Below are 22743 nucleotides of genomic sequence, written 5' to 3'. Positions count from 1 at the left end.
TGGCCATTATCTACCTTTACAAATTAAGTAATTCCACAAAATAATCAAAGGAAGTCTTAACTTTTCATTGTACTGCATGTACCTGATTGCATAAGCCTTACAATTACTAGATACTTTAGATACTTTAGTTTTACAGTCAATCAAGAAACAAATTGCAGGGAATGCACCTTGTCCAATAAAACAAAACAGAACATGTTGAAAATAAAAGCTCCAGCATTCAACAGCGAATGAGGATAAAAACATTGGATGTGGCCTTGTAGTGATGTGGCACAGTGACTATAGAAAATATGCATTATTTCTTATACTGTGATATTGATTAAAATTTGTTAATTAATCTACACAGTAATCTTTAGTGACAGAAATTATGTTTTTAGAAAGTTTTGTGTTCAGATCTTTTGTTGTGTTGACCCAAATTGGAGTCAGGTGCTTCTTCTTTGCTTAAATTCATCTTAAGAAGTTTCTGTGACTGGAATCCACCTGTGGTCAACTGAACACACACCTGTATATATAAGGTTCCACAGTTCACACTGCCTGAAGACAAAAGTACAAATGACATACAACAGGTCAGATGGAGTTTGTCAAAATGCATTTAAAAGACTCTGACAGCATAAGGAAAAAGATTTTATGGCCCAATGAGAAAAGAAACTGAACTCTTTAGACAGAACTCATCACCTCCTAATAGCTACCAGCCCTGCAGTGAAGCGTGGTGGTGCCAGTGTCATGTTGTTGGGGGTTTCTCAGCAGCAGGGACAGGGAAACTGGTCATAACTGAAGAGGGAAAGGGAAGATGAATGCAGCCAGAAAACCTGCTCCAGAGCAGTCCAGTGACCTGAGACTGGGGTGACTGTTTACCTTTCACCTCAACAATAACCCAAAGCAAACAGCCAAGACAACAGTGTATAGATGCTTCTTGACAAGTCTGACTGTCCCTGAGGGGCCCAGCCAAAACCCAGACTTAAACGTCCCAGAGCATCTGTGAAGAGATGCACACATGCTTCCCATCCAATCTGCCAGAGCTTGAGAGGATCTGCCAGGATAAATGGGAAAAACTGGGAAAAATCCAGGTGTGCAAAGCTGACAAGAGGTCGTGAAGCTGGAACTGCTGCCAAAGCAGTTTTACATGTCTACAAGTACTGCAAGGGTCTGAATACTTTTGTAAATGAGAGTTTTTAATTATGGATTTTTAATAAATAACTGCTAAATATTTTCGCTTTGCCATTTGGATAAAAAAAAATATATTGGAAAAAACAAAGCTATATAGAGGAAGATCTGGTGCTAAGTATTTAAATATTCCAGTGGCATTTCATTAAAACCATTATATTTGAAATGCATTTGTAGGTTTAGCCTGCAGATAAAAACAAAGGGTACAAGCTCCAACAAAGTCAGTGAGGTAAAGAAATCTTATTTTATTTTAATTTATTTCTAATTAAATTTTTATTTCTAGTCAAATCCTGGCTCATCCTCATAAAGCACCGTGTGTACTGTGAATGGTAAAGTTCAGTGGTCACTCTAGTTTGCACATAAAGACAAATATAAGGTTTCAGTAAGTTTTTCATACAAGCCACAGATGCTTAAACATTTTTATTGAGCTCAGTTAAGATACTTTTATTTCACATTGGCAGTTTCTTTGGGAGAAATACAAGAGGACGCAAACTGGTTTCTCTGGTCAGCTCTGCAACAACAGACACATTTAATCAGTAAAGTTTCCTCTTATCTTATGAACTGCCTGCATTAATACATGCACTGTTTTATACAGCGTACTGTTCTGTCTGTGCTTTGCTCTGCTCATGAGCGCTCCCTTGTGGTTGGACTTGGCACTGCTGCTCTGATTGGCTCCTCACAGACGTGGTCATCACCATCTGCTGACCCCCACCTGACAGGCTAAAATGTGTTATCCTGTGCTTTCTTTGCAGACTAAATGTAGAGGAATGAAAGGAGCAACAAAACCATTACAAGGTGAAACCAACCTCCTACTCATGAAAGAACAGGCCCTTTTTTCTAGGTCCTTCACTGAAATTGGCACTGCTTCCAGGTAACATGTTATATAAATCTATAAGAGACAGTGCAACATGACATATAGATCACAGTACAGATCAGATCAGTATTGGTTGAGATTAAACTGAACTCTGTATGTTTTAAAGGAGAGTAAACGTGTGAGTCCAGTGCTCACAATGTGTCTGGGGTCCTGGTGGAAGAGAAAAGGCTGGAGCTGAATCTGGAGGAGGTTGTCCTGGATACGGGTCAGGAAACGAGAGCTGGAGCCATTGACCTTTGGGTCTGTGAAACATCTGCAAAGATTTTTTACCGGCGACGCGCACCATCAGATTGTGTTCAAAGGAAGTTGTCTTAACTTGGAAAATGATTTAGGGAAGTAGTGCAGATATTAAAAACACAGGACTCACCCCTGGTGGTCTACGAAGGGGTATCTGGGGTAAGAAGCTGCATCAGAGCTCAGAGTAGCTACACAGCTGTTTACATACAGACGAAGAGGAAGATGATGATCTACAGAGGCCTCCATGTTGACCATTTCAGCCAGAAAACAAACAGATGACTTTCTCTCACTGCTCCAGTCACCTGAAAGAGGAAAATACAGAAATAATACTCTGCGAGTAGATTTTGTGATTCAGGGGGAACTTATTCTTATTTGTGAATGACTACATAAAGAAATTCACCTCTTTTAACATTTCTTCACAGATATGGAAGACTTTAGTGCATCAGGCTGAAACCAACTCACTTCTCATGAGCCTGAGGTGGAAATCGAGGTCCAGAAGAGCCGAATGAATTGAGATGAAAGAAGTCCAGGTTGGTTTCAGAGTCCTGCTGCTCACTGTGTGTCTCCTGAAGGTAAGAAAAAGTGAAATACAGTTTCACTGCAGCACATGAAATAAGAGAAGCTGTACAGTATAGTATGGTGTGTTTTTGACTAGTTTATGTGCAGTTTAATATTAAAGACAGACAAAAGCTGCAATAGTGCACTGTTTTACAGTGAAACGGAAAAATCTCATTTATTACAGTTGATCTTGACTTTGCTCGACTGCAAAATCACCAGCCTTTATTTAGAACTTTTATTTTGAAGGGTTTGTTTTTATTAAATATCTTATTTCTCCTGTTTTTGTCTTTAAACACTTTCTAATCACACACTGTTTCAGCAAAAGTGGAGGAGAGTACAGCAGCAGGTTGTTGTAACAGCACAGCATTGTGGGTGAGCTAAAACATAAAAGAGACAAACGCACCAGGCAGCAGCATTAAGCGTCTATGATCCAGCTTTGCTTTAGCTGTGCCTGCTGTACACAGAAGATCTGAAGTGTAGTTTTAATCAGTATAACCTTAAACTATTATTATTAAAAGGCTCACAAACCACCACTTTACCCCCACAGTCACACAGCGGCGATCTGATGACGTAGTCCCTGTTTCTGGACTCTGTGGATCGACACTGATCTTGTGCAGCACTGAAAGGTCCGAGCCTGAAGTGTGTGGGCTCCACAGGCCAGCCAGGGTCAATCAGGTAGGTTTTTATCACAACCTCCATGCTGTCCGTGTGACATTTCACCACAATGCTCTTGGGATTTGCAGCTGTACCTATTATTCCATTAAAATTGGCTCCTGATAACTTCAGTTTCTTAAAGTGACTGTGTTGGCATGTGGCAAAAGGCTGAGACTTATCATCTTTAATTAACAAAATACACCATCACTCTTATTTACTGGCTTTAGCAAAAACGTTACATCCAACACTGTCATGAAAAAGCCTTTTATTTAAGGCAGTTTAGGTCAAAAAACACTGATATGTACCACATGTTGGCATAAGGAGAAATGTAACAGCAATTGCACGACACAACACTGAAAAGGGCAAAGGCTTCGAAAACCTTTTTCTAAATAGTGTTTTTATAGAAAAATACCAGGAGAAATTTCATGTTAAAGTGTATAAAGCTTCATCTCATCCCACTGTAACTCTCAATGTAAACTCTTAAAATGTAAAAGTGAGGTGGTTTTGGATTGTCTTTGGATTTCTCTGTTTGCAAATGTTTTTTCTCAAAGCTCTCCAGCATCATGTGTGTTTCCCTCCTCCTCCTCCTCCTCCTCCTCCTCATTGTCTTTTGCTCCCTGTTCTTCTGCTCTGCCGCCTGCCGCCTCCTTAGCCACTTCTTTTTTCCCCATGTCTCCTTTCCACACCTCCTTTAGACATTCTGAGGGAGCGAGAGACAAAACAACATCAAGAGGTTTTAAATCTCTTAGTAACAAACGTTTAATCTGAGATTCTGACCCTGGTGTTTTATTTTCATGTGCCTCCTTACCTTGCTCTGACGTCTCGAGGACGTGGTTTTCACAGAGGAAGTTCTCCAGCCTCTGGTCCTGATGGTGGAAGTACCAATCCTCCACCACCTCCTCATACTGCTCCAGCATGGTCTCACACTGAGCAGGAAGGTATGTTACTATTTAGATTCTAGCATTGAGAACAGAACTTTATGAAATGAAGTGAAAGACAACGCACACTGGTATTTGTATTAGAGTTATACTGTGCAGTCATTATCGTGATTAAGTAAAAATCATAAGTTTAATGATAATTTCATCTCACAAGACAAAAAACAAAGTGTTGTACTGCATTTCAGTGTTGTCCAGCAGGGGGCTGCACAGACCTCCCAAAGCTAAACTACTGCCAGGGGACACACCTAAGTTCTTTGGGGGCAAATACTGCATGTGCTTGTCAAAGCACAGCAAGGACACCTGAAACTGCACATGGAGGTCTTGTGTTTGTAAAGCTGCTTTAATGGAGCAGCTTAAAGAGTTCAGTTATTCCAGAACCAAAATGTTAAGTATATGTTGCTTCATTGAAGTATGAGAAATACAATTAATGTGTACTGCATTTCACTTTATTTTTATTTGTTCTGCAAATATGATGCAATTGAAAACATGTACATGGTGTGTGTGTGTGTGTGTGTGTGTGTGTGTGTGTGTGTGTGTGTGTGTGTGTGTGTGTGTGTGTGTGTGATTGCAATAATATACTTCGCACATCCACAGACCTGTTTTTTCATGTCAGACACCTCAATAGAAGGTGCGTCCCACAGCTCGTACGGCAGGCCCAGCTCCACTTTCACTCCCTTGTTGACCAGGTCCTTCAGTGTTGTCATGGTTTGGCTGGTGCCCTGCGGTGCACACAAAGGTCACGTTGCTACATACATTCACACGAATATTTGCAAGTGACAAGAGCTATTTTTAATAAACACAACAATATCAAATTTATTCACAACATTTCATCTCATTTCTTTCTGTGCTGCTAGTTGTCACAGACTGATGAACCTCGGCCCATCTTTACTTCTGTAAGATCTTTTTATACCCAGACATTAATCTTAATGTTTAAACATTTGATATGTTTTATTATAAAATGTGGGTTTATGAGATTTGAAAATCATTGAATTCTGTTTTTATGTAGATCTTTACACAGCGTCCTAACCTTTTTTTGGGGGGGGTTGTGCTCTGTCAGTGGGGGGTGCAGTGCAGCTTACCCTTCTGCCATCAGAGCCCTTTAAAGTACAGGCAGTGTAACTCTACCTTGGCGTATCGGAGGCTGCCAGGCCTCTCAGCATGAACATTATACTGCAGGATGCGCTCACAGATGTTGTCCACTGCCTCAGTGAACCGTGTTTCCCTACAATAAAACCACAAGCCACAGCTGCCCAGTGTTGTCCAGCAGCATCTACTAATAGATTCTCACTTTATTATATGGTTACATTGTGATATAATCTGCCAGAGGCAGAGTGAACTTACGAGGTGTTGTATTTTATTTTTCTCCTTCTCTTCCCAGTGTCCAGCACTTCTCCGACCTCCAGCACTTCTTTGGAGCGACCCGTTTTCTCCAGCGCGTCCTGCAGCTCCACTGTCAGAAACTTACACACTGACACGCACGGAGAGAAGACACGCATGATTGTAAACAAAACGTTATAAAGCGTCACGAACAGCAGGGAGCAGCCAGCTAGTCTCACTTTCTCGCCCTACCTTCGCATTTATTCGGCAGTCTCTCGTCTTCGTCCGCCGTGACAAACCTGCAGACACAGAACAGAGTCAGGATAAAAAGTTTCATTGTAAAAATTTCTTCTTTAAACCGCAGAGGACCTGAAATTGAATATTAGAGGAGCCACATCGGCATATCTGATGGCGACTTGCAATTGCGCATGCGTGGTGTACCCGAACAGACATGACTAGTCGATACCTGGTGGTTAGTATTTCTATAATTAGTATATATCACTGCAAGTATAACCAAGCAGTATAAGCAGTTTTATTTTTTAAATCTAAATATTTTAAATGTAATTATCTTGTTTAATGTATTTTTTAATATAGTTAGTTAAAGGTAAATATTTTGCAATGAATTTGCAATTAAAAAAAAACACATATACTTTAATAGTATTGAACTTAATGAACCCTTTTTATTTGATCAAATAAATCATGCTTTTTTGAGTATTTGTCTCACAGAGGAAGAAAAAAGTCACTGGAAGGATTTCTCTTAAAAAAAAAAACATGCGTCCATCCCACAAATCAGCATTTATGGTAGAAACATGTATTTTACATGTATATACTTTAATGAGCACGGCTGGATAAATAGGAGTATAATAAAAACAGAACCTTACTGGACAGTAAGACATTTTTTCTTTTCTTCACATAAATCCCTTTATATTATAATGTTAATCTGATTGGTCATTGCAGTGATTTTTACTAAAACAGGCTTTATAGTCAGTACAGTGTTGTTGCCACAGGTTGAACACTTGGAAACAGAAGACAAGTGGCCTGATATTTGGCAGTGAAGCAGTTAAAATAGAAGGTGCTCGCCTCTTGGTTTCTCAGGTGTCAGGGGCAACACAGTCGGCGGCAACAGATACTCAAGGAGCCTGTGTGGGAGAAGATAGAAAAGAGGGAAGGGAAGAGGGGAAAAGGCTGAAAAGATAAGAGAAAAAGGGAAGCGAAGGCGTCGTAGGCCATGCTAAAATGAGGAGAGAAGAGAAAAGTGGTGAGATACGAGAGGGAAGAGAAGAAAACAGAATGTGCACAGTCATTAACAAGAGGAGCAGAAGCAAAAGTAGGTGATATACACACAGACATTCATAGAAAACACTTTGCACACAGGTGTCAGAGGAAGAAAGGTATGAAAGTAAAAAGTAATTAATGTAGATTTTTTTTTTTTTGTGAGCTATTCCACAGCTATAATAGTGTGATATGTCATTTTGTGTGGTGACTGTCTATTGTCTGTGGAGAGAGATAGAGTTACACACACACACACACACACACACACACTGTCGTGCAATAACTCTAGAAGCTGGTGCACAAACATGACCCGCAGTGATAAGAGGTGGTGTCAGCGTTCACACCCAGTCGAACCTTTATCCTGCAGCATCACTGATCTGTAGAATTGCTCCTTTATTCATTTTAATTTCTATTTTTTCTGACCCAGGTTCAGTGACACTAAATATTAGAGGAGTCCCTCAAGGAGATGAATCAAACACATTTGACAGAAGCGCTCAGGCAGTCAGATTTTAACAGCTGACTCAGGACCAAAGAAAAACAAGAGGAAAGACTGGACACACGCTGCTTAACTGCCATGAACCAGCACATGTGCTTGTCTTTACAGGAACAGGATTCCCTGAAGGGTTCCCTAAATGACCAAAGGAGGACGTGATCCTGGATCCACTGTCGGGGCTAAAAGGATCATCTGAATAAACATCTAGTCTGACTGAGGGAAAATACTTTGCCTGAAATACTGCAGGTACTACAAACATCATGTATAACTAATGGGAGATATTCCAGGCACGCCTGTGTGGAAAAGTAAAATGTGTCTGATGTTTTCTGATGTGAAATGTTTTTAGATCAGTAACTCTTGAAAAAGCTGGAGTTATTAAAAAACTTAATCCCATGTCTTCAGTGAAGCTTCTGTTCATATGGTCAGTGTTTTCATTGGCAATTTAAGAAACAAACCAAAGCCTGATCAAATGAATGTCTGTCAACATTTATTAAGACAGGACCTATGGTGGAAAGGAGCTAAGCACATTACCTCAGTTTTAAGGTATTTGTACTTTACTGGAGTATTTCCATTTTATGATACTTCACACTTAGGATCCTATGCTAATAATTTTGTACTATTTTGAATGCGGATTTACAGGTAACTCAGTATTTCTACATTGTGGTATTGATACTTTTAACATGAATACATGAGTACTTTTTCCACCATTGCACATGATGCTGCGTCATATGTTTTCTTGCTGTTTGTGTGTCTCTCTGCATAAACCTGATACAAAGAAAACAAAACCTTACTGATAATTAATAACACTGACCTGTTCGGTATCTGCATGCATAAGCGCCCGCAAGGTTTCATCTGTGTTTTTCCCCTGCACAGCGAGATCCTGAGAGGTGACCCTGTTAAAGACCCACACACTGAACCTGGTGTACTCTCAGTGGCACACACTCACTTGCACACACACACACACACACACACACACACACACACACACACACATACAAGCTATGACTCAAGAACCCCTGCAGTTCATATCACTGATGACTAAAACGGTACCATTACCTTACTGCTGTCCTCACACTTTCCCCTCTCCCTAACACACACACAAACACACACTGACCCTGCAGCACGTCCAGTTTCCTCTGCTGCTGGAAAACACACAACCAAGATGGTCGCCTTCATACTCAAATAAAACCAAAATTCAGTGTCTGTAATATTTAGAATAGTATAGAAAGTCTGGCTAATGCAAAGTAAAATGGCTATGATTAGTTAGATGTTCTAAGTGCAAGGAGTCGAAGCTTGAACACATAAAAATAATAATTGATAAATGTGTTACTAACATTTTTCAGTGTTGAGCTTAACATCAATGCAGGCTGATAAATAGCTCACTCATTACTTCAGTAAATGTTTATTTGAAAATGAAAAACTCCTCCAAAGGCTTTAAGATGTTATTCTTTTATTTCTGCGGTTGTTTTTACTTTATTTCCACAGTGGGAACAGATTTTTTTTTTTTTTTTTACATTTTTTATGCCAAAAAAGTTCTCTGCAGGATGGAAAAACTAAAACAACTCATATTTAAGAGATTAAAAAAATCAGTGTTATACAGTGAACTTTCCACCTGTTCAACTGCAAGAAACCTCTAGGCCTTACAAGAATGCAATGTCTAATTTGTTTTGATATTTAGTCCTCCATACATTCTGTCGTGTAACTCTATACAGCTTCAGTGCAGTAAGGCTTAGTAGCTTGAATTTCTCACATTCCACCCTTGCAATTATTTCTCGTTTTCCATATGCGTCATCTGTCTCCTTTCCCCTCCGTCTGCCTCCTCTCTTCAGGCCTCCCTTGTACAACTAGAATGCCAGAGAGGGTGAGTGACTTCGAGGGTCAGAGCTTCCACAAGCTGAGGAGGGCCTGTCTGCGTCGAGGTGCCCTCTTCAAGGATCCCCTGTTCCCTGCATCTGCCCAGTCCCTATTTTACAAAAGGAAGCCTCCGCCAGGACTGACCTGGAAGAGGCCCAGGGTGAGTTTGACCTGGAGTGAGAAGCAGAGGAGTACATGACATAGATGTTCGGATTGTTTCTTTACCACTTTATAGGACTTCAACCGGTTCAACAACTGCAAAGAATTATTTTACAAATATATCTCTGCTCCTCCCACATCTAAATTGAATGGTTGCCTCTATCAGATTGGGTTAATTAAAGCACTTTCTATAATAGGAGAGGCCTTAGGGAGTGAAACCTTAACCTCCAGGCAGCAAGTGGTGCATGCTGCTGATAGACCACTATATTTATGTGTGTGCGTGTACTTGTATGGCTTTACATTGTGAGGACCAGTCTGCGGTTTAGACCACGAGAGTGAGGACAGTTTGGGAAAGCGAGGAGGTTTTGGGGTTTTGGTGTTTACATATGATGGATGTGGTTTAGCATCAGTTGTTGTGGGTGATGAGTTATGTCAATGAGTGTCCTTGCAAAGGCAGACGGAGGAATGTGTGTGTAGTGTAGTTTCGAAAAAGCAGCTGCCAATTTAAATAGCACAGGGTGTAGTTGTGGATAAGTATAGGTGTTTATTGTGGATGCACCAAGGGTGGTGTAATACACTAGAATAAAAACAGTGGAGCGCGACGGTCAAAGTTAAGGTCAAATGTTTTTTTGTTCAATGTTACTGGATAAAGAAAAATAATAGTGCAAGACTTGTTAGGAAATGTGTCAGTCAAAAATAAAAATATCTGTCTTTGTCCAGACAATAAGATCTATAATTAGTAATTATTAATATGATTCTGTTAACGTTTATATCCTGTTTTTGTTAATTATTTCCAGATGAATATAACACGAATTTGTAGTAAATCAATGATTGACATTAACAGGATACTTATACAGGAAGTAACTCACAGGTGGATTAATTCATCAGAACTATTGCGTGAAATCTGAGACTGAGTTTACTGTCTTATAGTTCCTATTAACTCCCCAGTCAATCACATGGTACTGACAGAAATTTGCACAAATTTATCTCTAATGTCAGAAATGTCTGTGTAGGTCAAAGTGAAATCAGACTGGAGCTTAATTTGCTGATTCGGTGCTGAAGAGAAAGAGTTGGTAATATTGTGTCCCTAAAGCTCCGATCAGGGATGTTGAGCTTGAATCAACAGGGAGTCAGATGACAGACTGACATCTGTCGCCTTCCTCCGCTGACATACAACAACATTAAACTCACTGGAACTTCCTATTTACTGTCATAACTGTGCAGTTCACGGGCTGGGCAGCCTCATCTGCCCGTCTACGTGTTATGAACCCAATATCATCTCATGGAAGATTCATTATTGGTCTGAAGTTACATCTAAAGAGTTTATGACCACCCAGTGTGTATCTTTCTGCATGTGTGTGTGTCCAGCGGCACTTCTACGGTTACCTGACTCTGTCCAAACTGAGATCAACAGGTCCACACAGCCAGGATCTGTCTCCTCAGCAGAGCTTTGACACTCTGACTGAATCAGCCCACAGGCCTCATAAGACACTGTGACGTTATTAACCACACACTTTACTCCCCAGTCGAGTGCATTTAAAGCTGCTGTATCATCAATGCAATAAATGCAGATTTAATGTGTCTCTTCTAGGTAAACTCAGTCTCTCTTTCTGCAGGAGATATGTAAGGACCCCCGTTTGTTTGTTGATGGCATCAGCACTCGTGATTTACACCAAGGCATTCTGGGTAACTGCTGGATGGTGGCTGCCATTTCCTGCCTGGCATCTGAGCCATTTCTGTGGAAGAAGGTTGTGAATTTTTGTTGCTTCCTCATTTCCTTCCCTTTCCTCATTTCTGCTTTTCTTTTTCCTTTCTGTCCTTTTTCTTTTCTTTGTGGCGTCACCTCATCTCCCTCTCTCCTCCTCTAAGGTGATACCCGATCATACGGCTCAAGAGTGGAACCCAAAGCGTCCAGATCTGTACGCAGGGATCTTCCATTTCCGGTTCTGGCGCCTTGGCCGCTGGATGGACGTCGTTGTGGACGACCGCCTGCCTGTAAGTGGTGACGGGGTGCTGCTGTTTTGTCGCTCGGCCACACCTAGGGAGTTTTGGAGCGCCCTGCTGGAAAAGGCCTACGCCAAGTGAGTGGCAAAAAAAAAAAAAAAAAATGCTGATTGACCTTAACCATGATCTTATAGCCTTTAGCAAATCTTTTGATTTCCTTACAGCACATACAATATCTTTTCACTACAAACATGTTAGTTTCCATGCCCAGATATTATGGAAAGTGACAAAGGCCACAGGGAACATCCTGGTGGTTGAATGGTTTCATATCCATGGTTAGGCTCCCAGGTTTGGGACCATTGCTGCATGTCATGTCTCTCCTTGTCCAAAAAGTACACTTGAGCACAGATCTGGTAGCCTGCGTTTTGCCCCTGACGTCAAACACCGTTGGAGCAGGACATGGAAAGTGATGAAGAGGGAGCCCACAGTAAATTCTTTGTCACCTTCTAGGCTAAATGGCTGCTATGAGGCCCTGGAGGGAGGAAACACTGCAGAGGCCCTGATTGACTTCACTGGAGGAGTTTCGGAGCCCCTCAGTCTGGATCGTGAGACTCTCAGCCTGCACAGTGACCAGAGAAGGGCGTTCTTCCAGACGTTAGCCAAGGCGCACGAACGCAAAGCCCTCATAACCTGCTACATACGGGTAGAGCCTTGTATTCTCAGAAACTACAGTGATTTCAGAAACTGGGGAATTGGTTAAAGTAAATTCAGTGTGTTTATTTTGTATTTCTCAGCCAGCAGAGGGGGAGACAGTGGAGTCAGTGTTGGACTGCGGCCTGGTGCGAGGTCACGCTTATGGGATCACAGCGGTGAGGAAGGTGAGGCTCGGGGAGAAGCTGCTGAAGAGTGGTGGGATGTCCAGGATCTTCATGGTGAGGATGAGGAATCCATGGGGAACCACAGACTGGATGGGTGCCTGGAGTCAGGGGTGAGGGCACTTTGTACGGACTTCATCCGCCACATGTCTGACTGCTGAGCACATCATCCTTTTTTTGCAGGAACTCAGGGAATATCAGCCTCTGCAGACATTTAACAGTGTCAGACAACATTTTACAATACCGCTGCAACATTTTTGGCCAATTATGAACATTTTACAATAGTTGTGGAATTGTTTTACTAGATGGCATCTGCTGTTTACATTATGAAAGTCAGTCAAAATGGCCAAAGTGGACCAATAAAGGTCGCCAGAAGTTGAAACTCTACCTGTAATTGTCATATGTCATTTCCAGTGTTCTGAACCTTGTAGCTCTTTTCCCTCTGCCTACTACATTATTGCCCTTGCACGCCCCCTGCAGGTCACAGCAGTGGCAACAGATGAGTCGGGCAGAGCGGGAGAAAATGGGCCTCATTGTTCGAGATGTTGGGGAATTCTGGTAAACTGGTTTTTATTACTTTGATTTAAACAAAGGTAATATTTATCTGACTTCGGCACACGTGTGTATACATATAACAACCACATGTATTTCTGACACAAATTTCCTGTTAAACCTGCTGATTTCTTCTTCCTCAGGCTGGATTTCGAAGATTTCTGTCGCTACTTCACAGATGTGGTGGTGTGCCGCCTGGTGGAGAGACCTCTGCTGTGGCCAACCTCTCACTGGAGAGAAGTACGTTGCTATGGGGAGTGGGCTCCTGCTCCCACTCCTCCTGCTGAACCTCCATCCACCATCCTCCGCAGTGACTCTGTGAAGAGCAACATCAAACCTGGAGGGACCAAGCAGCAAGGGAACCGGAAGGAGGCCAGACTTGGGGAGAGTCAGCAGGAGGGACGGAAAGAAGGAAAGTGTGGGAAAGACAAGCTGGTGGGAAAAGTGACAAAGGAAGAAGGAGGTGGAGAGATGAGTGGAAGTTGGGAGGCACAGATGGATAAGAGGAGTCGATGTGGAGGATGCATTAACCACAGGGACACTTTCCTGCACAATCCACAGGTAAACTGGAAGAAAAGGACTTTGGAAAAATGTGAGAATTTTGGACATGAGCATTATTTTCTCCCTTTCTTTCTGTCTTGTAGTTTATGTTTGAGGTGAGAGACAAAGAGGAGGAGGTGCTGATCTGTCTGCAGCAGGAGGACAGAAGGATACAGAGGAAAGATGGAGGAGGAGAGAACCTACCTATTGGATTTGAGGTGCTGAAGGTGAGAAGTTCTTGGACCAAAATATGAACATACACCTTTTCAAATGCCACAGAAGTTCAAAAACCACTTCCCTGCTGCCTTGACTTGCCCAGGTGGAGGTAAACCGCTGCAGCCGGGTGCAGTGTGTGGTGGAGCAGGCAGCCAGCTCCGTCTACATGGACTCCCGCAGCGTTACACTGAGGAGCACCTTGGCTCCGGGCCGCTATGTCGTACTGCCCACAACCTTCCTGCCAGGAACCACCGGATGCTTTTTACTGCGACTTTTCTCTCATTCCCACGTCCAACTGAGGTGTGTGACAGGCGCTAGTGGCAAAAATCTGTCTCTTATAAGATATAAGATATACAGTCGCTCTGTGTTCTTGCTCTACCTCTGGGTCTTCCTGCCCACAGACTCATCTCCTTTCTTTTCGATCCACATGGCTCCATTTTTTATTTTATGCTTGTTCTTTCTTTCCTTGACTTGTAGGGAACTGAGGGATGATTTGCCATCTCCTTCTGTATTCCACTGTTTACTGCCTCAACCCACTGTAGTGACCACAGTCCATCTCCGCAGGGCGTCAGGACTCAGCACTCCCAATCACAGAGGTTATTCAGCACAATATTTCCTGCAGCCCCCTGACCATAAATGGATGCTTCACATTTTGATAAATCATCTTTTTCTCTCACTGATCTGCATCTTGTGTTGTGACCCACAGCTCCAGACGTTTATGCAATAGTGTGGTGTGAGAACTGCACCATACGGACTCGCGTGTTCAAGGAGACTGGAAACCCAGAGTTCAACCTCAGAACCATCTTCTACCGGCGATACCCCAACACAGACATCTCTCTTGAGGTTTCACACATGCATGTTCTCACTCACACCCACACACATAATAAGGACACAGGATTATAATCCTAATCTCTGTTGTGTGCAGTTATGGAGCAGAGGTTTGCTGTGGGACTCGGTGCTCGGTGGGGCCCGACTCCGGACAGCTGAGTCTGAGAGGAGTCGGAGTCATGTGATTAGTCTACAGGGCGGCCAGTCAAGGTCAGGATGCCGAGGGTGGGTCTACCTAGAGACGTCCTCCAGCGTCTGCCTCACAGATCTGTGACAGCATCACCTGGTTGCCTGGCAACTACATCAAGCTGTGACATCTAGGAGACAGACGAGCAGCAGCTTTGATGAAAACCTGTATGGACACAGACTGTGTTGAGGTGCTGGGGAGCACGGACAAAGTTTATATTGTACATTTGAAACTAAACTGAGCAGAAACGTGGGCAGTAACTTAAATCATCTCTTCATTACAATGAACCAACATTATTCTTTCAGACAAACAGCAATCAGCTCAACTTCCTATTGATTTGCTATAGATTTAGCATTTTTAATTATTTTATATAGCAGCTGCTGGCCAGAGTTACGTCCACATCTGTAACAATGCAAACTATACAAATGAAAATGTTTTCATTAGAGAGCATTTGTTTATCAGGAGCTTTTACTTGTTTTATTTGAGCACTGCTTTTGGTTTTCCTTCTGCTACTTCACCTGTTATTCTACAGACTCTGGTACAGGGATTCTGTCCATCTGTTGTTTCTTCCTCCATGTCTCTGTGTATTCCAGGCAGGTCCAACAGGGCTGCCGTCAGGAAGCTTTGGTTTTCATTATTTGTTTCAGCTCAGAGATGAGACACTGCATCTCACTGAATCTGAACTAGTGGAATGTACTGGTATGAAAACGACATTTCTTTAACTTTCTGGTTCATTGTGCCTGGTCCTAACACATTACTTATGGACAGTAACTGCACTAAAAACTGTCTCCAAAAGAGGAAATCTGACTTTTTTCACAATAAAGTGAGTTTTTTTTCCCTTGTCTGACAGGATTGTAGTTTTTACCTTATGGCCGATGTTTCTCGGGACCTTCTGGGGGCGCAGCGACCTCCTGATCACTGCTCTGAACATTTCAATTCGTTATTCTGAAAGTGTTTCTTGACACGTTTGGACGCACGGTAGTGTCATGTAGAGCTTTAACGTCAGTGGGCGGTGAATGTTTTTATATTTTAGCTCCAGTCTGTGGACAAACCTGAATCAGCTGCGCGCCCCTCCCTGGGCCTGCGCGTCCTCGGGAGGTGGAGGGTTGGTCTCCCACAAGTCTCGACAGCAGACAGAGGCGAGGTCGGTGCTGATCCACGCTGAGGTAAGAGTCTCTGAATAACACAATAAACGGTAACTTTACTCGCATTGGCCTTAGACTCTGGCCCTGAGCGCAGACTTTGAAGTATCTTTTGTGGACTGAGCAGTTTTCAGACAGCGAAACAGTTTCTGTCGGTGCGTCACTGCAGCGGAAAAGCTTTATTGAGCCTAATCAAAGTCAAGGCCTGGTTTCATCCCATATGTTCTGTTGTATTTGTGACAGCTTGGATGTATTTTACTGACATTTACTCGGTTTTTATTTAACTGGTTTCGGTTTCAGTTCATCATAAACTTCGCGTGTCCTGCGCGTCAAGTTTCTTTAAAATGCGACAAAACTTCACACTTTTCCTCCAATTCTGTCCCTGAACGCGCCTTCATGTGTGATTTATTGTGTGGCCCAAGTTGTTTCTTGTCGCTGTTGTTCCTATAAAGTTGGTCATCTGGTTTTTTTTTTTTTTTTAATGTAGGAATGTAGTCAGGCCTCTCAGCTGCCTTTCTCTGCACGCAAGTCATGTCAAGGTTCATATGCAGAAGTGTTTGAACACCATTTGTGTGTCTGCTGAGATAAGAAGTAATTTAACTATCAGAAACTCGCAGCTGTCTTTATTTCCCGAGCTGAACCCTCAGGTGGCAATTGCATGAAACATAAATTGAATCATGGCCGATGAGGAACTGTGGCTAAATTGACTGAGTTTGGGGTTTGGACATGTGATGAGCAGCAACATGCGTCTGGTCTGTGTCCAACAAACATGATCAAAACCCAAAGATCTTCAGTTTGTTACCAGACATGACAAAGAAAGGCAGCAGATCCTCACATCTGGGAAATGCCTGGCACTTTTTCATGACAAATGATTATTGATGATCAGAATAGCTGCTGATTAATGTCTGATAATCATCTAAAAACCATCCCTCCTGTAGAAAATGTTACATTACACTCTGTTCTATACTTTCCTTTGCAGATTAGAGTTTGTACTAGTGACATCATGTCTAGCAACGGTCTTATTCAACGCATCAGTAACCCTCCTCAACCCCCAGCACCCATACTTGGTGAGATATGACATCTATGCACTGTGTCATATTTTACTCAGATTAGTTACTTCCCTGCTTCCTGTTGTGTTTCACAATACATGTGTGTTTTCCTCTCTCCAGGATGTTCAAAGATTTTTATGTGCATCATGCCAATTGCTCATATCGCTATTGGTGAGTGACGCATGTTTACAGATGATTTTACTCATGTTGTTTAACTGAATTAGAGGTTACATCTATTTATAATATCAGGGTGTGAAAATACACACTGACTAATATCCTCTGTCAAACAGGGGCAGTGTATCTGAAAGAATGTCCACGGCAGCACTACATCCCCATCTACCTGATAGTGGTGGGGGTGTTTGCCCTGGTACTGAACGTGCTGTCCTGCCTGCCCTGTGCCCAGGAGCCCAAGGATGGCACCTCCAACCCCCTCAGCCGAGTCTGCGCGGCCTGGAACTCTCTGACGTCTTTCTTTCTCTTCTGCTGGTTTATCGCTGGTGAGTCCCGAGAAAGGAGGCACAGCAGTTTGACAAGGGAAATGCTTGTTTCTATTGGTTTCTGGAAGGTGTCTAAGTTGTTTATTGGTGATCCTTAAACCTACTTCAGGTCGACAGACAAACCGCTTTTCTAAATTTACAATGAGATTAAATATTAACACCCGTCGATATGATGCAGCAGCAGAAACTGGAGCCTTGAAAATCATCATACACTTCAATTCAACCTTCATGGAGCAGGATTTATTTCTTAGACAGAATTTGTTTTAGAGTAGTAATAAACTGACATATCAGTCTATAAGATTGCATGTAAAGATAAAATACAGACTGGAGGCCATGTTAAATAAACCACTTTAACCATGAGGTTCAAATGAATGCCTGGTGTTCATAGTGCACTACAGGCGGTCCTGATGTAAGAAGATGGAGGAGGTTATGCTACTGTTTGTCTCCACTTTTCATGGAAGCAGACATCTTACATAATGCTCTCCCATGTGGAGGTGCTCTGTGCTTCAGTTTGCCTCACTCCTTCCATTAACATGTGCCAGATGGACAGTCAACACACTGCAGTAACATGGAAGGACCACTAGATGTTCACCTTATCTTTTCCTGCACATCCAACACAGCAACTTTTACCAAATGTGCACTTTTTTGACAGATTCTGTTTGTAATCAACCTTGAACATGTTAAACCTACTAGTGTTACATTACTGGATGTTACATTGCTTTTGTTTGTCAGAAACATTTCTGCAGTGCAGCTCAATTCAAGTGCATTCAACCATCAGAGGAGCCAGAGTGAGATAAGATAAATAATTGCGTGTCTGTCAAAGAGCAGTGGACACTGAAACCAGGAGCCATTAGTGCAGAATATGACCTATAAACCTTTTTGTTTGTGGAAATGGCTTCAAACGTTTGGGCCATATAACAAGCTGGAAATCATATATGTGAAAGCTCTGAAACTGACCAATCACAAGCCTCGAACAATAAAATGCTCTAATGTGGTTTCCTTCTTTTCGTAGGTAATGTGTGGATATATTCTATTTATCAGCCTAATTACACCAAGAATGCAACAAATGTGGATGCCTACTGCCACAAGACGCTCTACCTGTTCGCCTTCTGGGCCACCACCTTGGTCTACATCCTCTTGGGTGTATTGCTGTTAACAGGCTGCTGCGCCCTCCTCTGCTTCTTCCTCTGTGGCCGAGCCGATCCTGACGACAACGTCTAGCGGCTCGAACAAAATAACGAGACAGGCTGTATCTCATGGGGCTGCAAACAAGTTTGTTGCTGAAGCTGTTTTTCTGTCACACATGTGCCAAGGCCTGGTCAGTGATTGCATGAGTTGCTGTCTGAAATACGCTCTAAGCTGCACGGTGCACAGTTTGAAGACGGGTTGACCTTTCTATTTTGGCCAGTGTCAGGTTAATGTTAATGGTTCAAACTGTGCAACACAAAAGTAACATATCTCATTTTAGCACCCACCATGTGTTGTAGCGGCACTTCACTTTACACTGCGTTCTTTTGGTAGTCCCAGTAGATACATGCTTGACTCTAAGGTGGTATAAATTTTAACACTGGTAAATAAAAATGTATGTCTAAGGATTTTGTCAATGCTGAGGCTTCTCTGCCTCTGCAGAAGCTGTAGCTCATTGTGATTGTACAGTAGGAATATGACATAATATTTACATGTTGATTTGGGAAGTAGGTTTTTCTGTGTGAATTAGTTTATTCACTGATTTTGTTTTTTTGTTTTTTTTTTTGTTTTTTTTTTTAAAACATGATTAGTATGTAACATTTAAATCTTACTCTAAACTTAGACATCGGTCTGTAACAGATGAGTTTCACTCCTGTGAGACGTATAAAATATTAAGATGAAATATTATCTGTCTAACATGTTGGAATATACAAGCAAAAAGACATCTGTCTGTCATCTGTAGGTGAAAATGAAATTAAAAGAAAGAAAATGTTAAAGCAGGTTTAGTTTTGCTCAGGATGCTGTTTAAAAACCACCTCCTCCATCTAAAATACCTTTAAAGTAGTTGAATGACATGCTGCCAATAATGGGCAAAACATCGTCATGTTAGTTCTGTCTGCCTGGAAACAACAGGCGATCGTCTCCACAGGGTCAGGCAGGTCGAAGCTGCTGATAATCTACAACCTGAAAAACAAAGATTTTCACTCAATAGTCGAGGGCGACTGAAAATCTCACAGTAGGACTTTAAACCTAAAAAAAAAATCATTGTCTGTTCACAAGGCATGTCCACATCACACTAGGTGCTACACTAACACAACTTTAAATGTTTATTCCATCCCAATAATCAGTCTCAGTCAAAAATTATCAAAATAAAATTACGCTTCACTAATTATCTAATAGTGTAAAAACCAAAATGATCAACAAGGAACTAAACCATCTTTAGGTCATCTAAAAAGATTAAAAAGGAAACCTTTGATTTGTTATTAATTCTATATTGTTGAGGAGTCTGAGCCACACGTCAAACATCAGCATCATCAACAACAGAAAAGTGGTTCTTTAAAACCTGTTTACTTGCTGACTGTTAGTTACCAGAAGAAAATTAGGTAACGCTGCTGTATTTTTAATGTGTGTGTGTTACTGATACAGTGTTTTACCATGTCTCAGATACAAAAGCTAAGCTACAAATAGGTTATTGCCACAGTGGCTGCTGTTCAGCAGAAGAAACCTCACTTGTATTCGTCTTTCTTGATAAGCGTCAATGAAATGATCTTTATATTTGGTCTAACTTAAAACAGCACCAGGCTAACTCCGTTGCACATGCTTTCCATTCCTCACGTTTGACGGCACCTGTCATTTTCCACCTGTCCGCTAGTTGTGCTGGGTGTGCTCCTCAGCCACCTGATCCCCACAGTCACCTGTGCACCTGCCCCTTGTCCCTGCATTATTCACCCAGTGTAAATAGCAGCCTCACACCCATTCAACTGTCCAGCCCAGTCTGTGTTATTGACTTCTTTGTTTGCATGTGCCTGCCTTTTGTTTGCCTTTACAGATTTCAGTCTTTACATGTATGTTTGTCAAAAAAACCCCAAAAAACAGGCAAAACGAAAAATGCTCAGACTGCAACTGTGAAATAGGAACTGTATGAAGATAAACATTAGCCAAGAATGTGGTAAAAAGCAACTGTTGTATCACAAGATAGAGAAAATCAACTTCATCTGATGAACTGAACTGTAAAAGACCCATCACATCCTGTCCAACCCTCATATTGGTAAAATAATTATGCAACCTTTCTATTACCAACCCAGAAATATGGGAACGGTCAACTAGAAAATCTACCAGTTGCCAGTACATGAAGGGAAAACTGCTGATAAAGTCCTGGATTATTTTATTTTTTTCCCCAAAGTCGATAAGCACAAACCCTGGCAGGAACAAACAGGAACCAAACAGATGCCAAAGTTCTTCTGCTAGAGAGAGTAGCCACTGCACAAAATAATTTCTGCATACAGAGTTTTTCTAACTATGGACGGATGAATGTCTAAGGTCTGTTCATCTTCATGCGAATTTACATGAACGTTGTAAACGTCGGTCTCTGTCTGTTTGATGCCAGTTAAAGTTGCTGTAACTGTCTGGTTTCAGTGATTCCATGTTTAACTCCTGACTCCATGTTGTTGATGCCATTAACTGAGGAGCTCAGGTAGTTTTTTCTAACCAAAACTGTAAATGATGTTTTCAATGTGGACAATGTGTCTGATCCTGTTACCTATAGGTTACATCTACATTTGCAGCAGTAAAACTACTGACATGAACATGAGGGTGTTTTATTGCTCACAGTGTTAATTTGTGCTTTCAAAGTATCACACAGTCTCACTGTCACAATATAAAAGACATTTTATGCAGGTGCTTAAGTGTTATGTACATTTAATACGTGCAAATCTAAACTACTGGACACAGTCACAATGTGAAATGCTCAGAAATAAACAGACTTCTGTGGCTTCTCTAATGCTCATGTGCATCAGGAAGATGTCAGAATAGGAAGTAATCACATGTACAGCCACAACATATATTACCAAAGTCTTTTCTAAACTATATAGTATCATAATAGTCCTAATTGTTTCACCTATGCAGAATGTATTGTATTTTACTGTATCCTCTGTTTCGTTTGATTAAATTTGTGTTTTAAATAAGATCTTTATAAAACCCTGTTTTGCTCGTTATGTCAGATTTACAGCATGTGACAGTCTCAGCTTCACTGTAGTTTCTGTTTTATTACAAGCACTTTTAGTGAATTGCTTCATCTTTGGTTTAATGCACCTGACCAAAACATGTGGACAGATCTGTCTTTTTTATCTGTTTGTGGGGTAGAACTGTCATTACTGATAATGTCTGAGAGTGGCAGACGTCCACTCACTGTTGGGCTTCCAGCAGTAATCAGAGGTAAGTGAGAGTGATGTGCAAAATTTCCATCATAGTTAAACTTCTGACTTATGGCATCAGGTTTTACTAAAAATCTATTTTGTCTGTTTTCCTTCAGTATGCAACATGGGAATTTTCCTCGTCATGGTCGTGGTTCAAGTTGTAGTTGGTAAGTGAGAAATGCAGGTTGTATTATTGCTGTGTATGTAGATTTATTTTCTGTGCCTGGAAAGTTGCTGAAATATCAAACAATGATAATTGTGGATTCCAATCAGCAATAAAAAAGGGAGGACAATAATTGAACTTCATGTCTGTTGTTGTGCCCCACAGGAGCAGTGTACCAAAATGACTGTCCCAGGCAGCGCTTCATCCCGGTCTATTTATATGTGATTGTGTTTGTCCTTTTTCTACTCTGCATGTGGGGGAAGTGCAACATAATCTGTTTATCTCTGACCAGTGTCTTCTTCCTGTGCTGGTTTATTGCTGGTAAGATGAAAAACCTCTCAATATTCACAACCTGGCCAGCACCAAACACAAGACAAAGTAAGCAGCTGGTGGAGAGAATCAAAAATCTCTTTGTAGGTCCCAGATATTTTTCTCAGATGAAACCAAAACAAAGCTCAGGGGAGAGTCAGTATGGGACTTGGTCAAGTAAAAAAAAAAAAATCAGGAAAAACAGTTGATGTAGCTAAGATCAATAATTATGAAGCAAAGTGTTACACAAAAGAAAATCACTCTGCAATCTGTGTTTTGTGTTTTTCCAGGTAATGTGTCGATCTACTCCATCTACACACCCAACTACAACACAACACAAATGGATACCTACTGCAACAAGACGCTTTACCTCTTCGCCTTCTGGACAACCAGCTTCACCCACGTTCTGCTCATTGTGCTCATCATCATCTGCTGTAAGCAGCAAGAGCCTGATGATGAAGCTCAAACACCTTTGCAGAGATAGGTAAACCTGGACAGGGCTAAAGGTTGGTGGATGTAATGAAGGTAAAGCTAATAATATG

General features: G+C 41.6%; 3 protein-coding genes, 1 long non-coding RNA gene and 1 pseudogene across 5 annotated transcripts; 2 read left to right on the top strand and 3 right to left on the bottom strand.

The window, feature by feature from the left end:
* Positions 1-1610: 1610 nt before the first annotated feature.
* Positions 1611-3802, bottom strand: LOC113125277 (zona pellucida sperm-binding protein 3-like; annotated as a pseudogene).
* cnpy4 (canopy FGF signaling regulator 4) lies at positions 3735-8438 on the bottom strand. The gene is made up of 7 exons (XM_026332373.1): positions 8316-8438; positions 5992-6038; positions 5764-5890; positions 5548-5644; positions 5019-5141; positions 4293-4410; positions 3735-4184 (listed from the first exon to the last, which is right to left on the bottom strand). The coding sequence occupies exons 1-7, from the start codon at positions 8354-8356 to the stop codon at positions 4030-4032; spliced, it is 708 nt and encodes a 235-aa protein (XP_026188158.1). The 5' UTR covers positions 8357-8438; the 3' UTR covers positions 3735-4029.
* Positions 6838-14761, top strand: LOC113145520 (calpain-5). 2 transcript variants are annotated; one of them, XM_026332351.2, is made up of 14 exons: positions 6838-7066; positions 7616-7750; positions 9334-9518; positions 11134-11265; positions 11387-11598; positions 11972-12164; positions 12256-12449; positions 12817-12894; positions 13032-13449; positions 13533-13655; positions 13748-13944; positions 14122-14240; positions 14351-14487; positions 14570-14761. In XM_026332351.2, the coding sequence occupies exons 3-14, from the start codon at positions 9354-9356 to the stop codon at positions 14744-14746; spliced, it is 2145 nt and encodes a 714-aa protein (XP_026188136.1). In that variant the 5' UTR covers positions 6838-7066; positions 7616-7750; positions 9334-9353; the 3' UTR covers positions 14747-14761. The 2 variants fall into 2 exon arrangements, with proteins under 2 accessions (XP_026188136.1, XP_026188144.1); XM_026332359.2 differs by lacking the exon at positions 6838-7066 and having other exon boundaries at positions 7341-7750.
* On the bottom strand, positions 12427-15617 carry LOC117152770 (uncharacterized). The gene is made up of 3 exons (XR_004463320.1): positions 15525-15617; positions 12725-14824; positions 12427-12540 (listed from the first exon to the last, which is right to left on the bottom strand). It is a non-coding gene; the product is annotated as an uncharacterized LOC117152770 (long non-coding RNA).
* Positions 15581-21498, top strand: LOC113145540 (transmembrane protein 272). Its single transcript, XM_026332386.2, has 5 exons — positions 15581-15825; positions 16781-16868; positions 16971-17021; positions 17141-17347; positions 18360-21498. The coding sequence occupies exons 1-5, from the start codon at positions 15676-15678 to the stop codon at positions 18566-18568; spliced, it is 705 nt and encodes a 234-aa protein (XP_026188171.1). The 5' UTR covers positions 15581-15675; the 3' UTR covers positions 18569-21498.
* Positions 21499-22743: the final 1245 nt, after the last annotated feature.

The sequence above is a fragment of the Mastacembelus armatus genome, chromosome 18 (assembly GCF_900324485.2).
Source record: "Mastacembelus armatus chromosome 18, fMasArm1.2, whole genome shotgun sequence".
Classification (NCBI taxonomy): Eukaryota; Metazoa; Chordata; class Actinopteri; order Synbranchiformes; family Mastacembelidae; genus Mastacembelus; species Mastacembelus armatus.
This window is presented reverse-complemented; position numbering and strand designations above follow the sequence as displayed.

What these genes read in the sequence shown, in the direction of transcription:
- cnpy4 (XM_026332373.1), bottom strand. Translation starts at nt 8,356, where the DNA reads ATGAAACCTTGCGGGCGCTTATGCATGCAGATACCGAACAG. An exon ending in TGCATGCAGATACCGAACAG is followed by an intron (nt 6,039 to 8,315) that starts GTCAGTGTTATT and finishes CTGTGTCTGCAG; the next exon opens with GTTTGTCACGGCGGACGAAG. An exon ending in CCTCGAGACGTCAGAGCAAG is followed by an intron (nt 4,185 to 4,292) that starts GTAAGGAGGCAC and finishes TCGCTCCCTCAG; the next exon opens with AATGTCTAAAGGAGGTGTGG.
- LOC113145520 (XM_026332351.2), top strand. Translation starts at nt 9,354, where the DNA reads ATGCCAGAGAGGGTGAGTGACTTCGAGGGTCAGAGCTTCCACAAGCTG. An exon ending in CATTCCCACGTCCAACTGAG is followed by an intron (nt 13,945 to 14,121) that starts GTGTGTGACAGG and finishes CTTGACTTGTAG; the next exon opens with GGAACTGAGGGATGATTTGC. An exon ending in ACACAGACATCTCTCTTGAG is followed by an intron (nt 14,488 to 14,569) that starts GTTTCACACATG and finishes TGTTGTGTGCAG; the next exon opens with TTATGGAGCAGAGGTTTGCT.
- LOC113145540 (XM_026332386.2), top strand. Translation starts at nt 15,676, where the DNA reads ATGTTTTTATATTTTAGCTCCAGTCTGTGGACAAACCTGAATCAGCTG. An exon ending in CGGTGCTGATCCACGCTGAG is followed by an intron (nt 15,826 to 16,780) that starts GTAAGAGTCTCT and finishes TTTCCTTTGCAG; the next exon opens with ATTAGAGTTTGTACTAGTGA. An exon ending in CTTCTGCTGGTTTATCGCTG is followed by an intron (nt 17,348 to 18,359) that starts GTGAGTCCCGAG and finishes TTCTTTTCGTAG; the next exon opens with GTAATGTGTGGATATATTCT.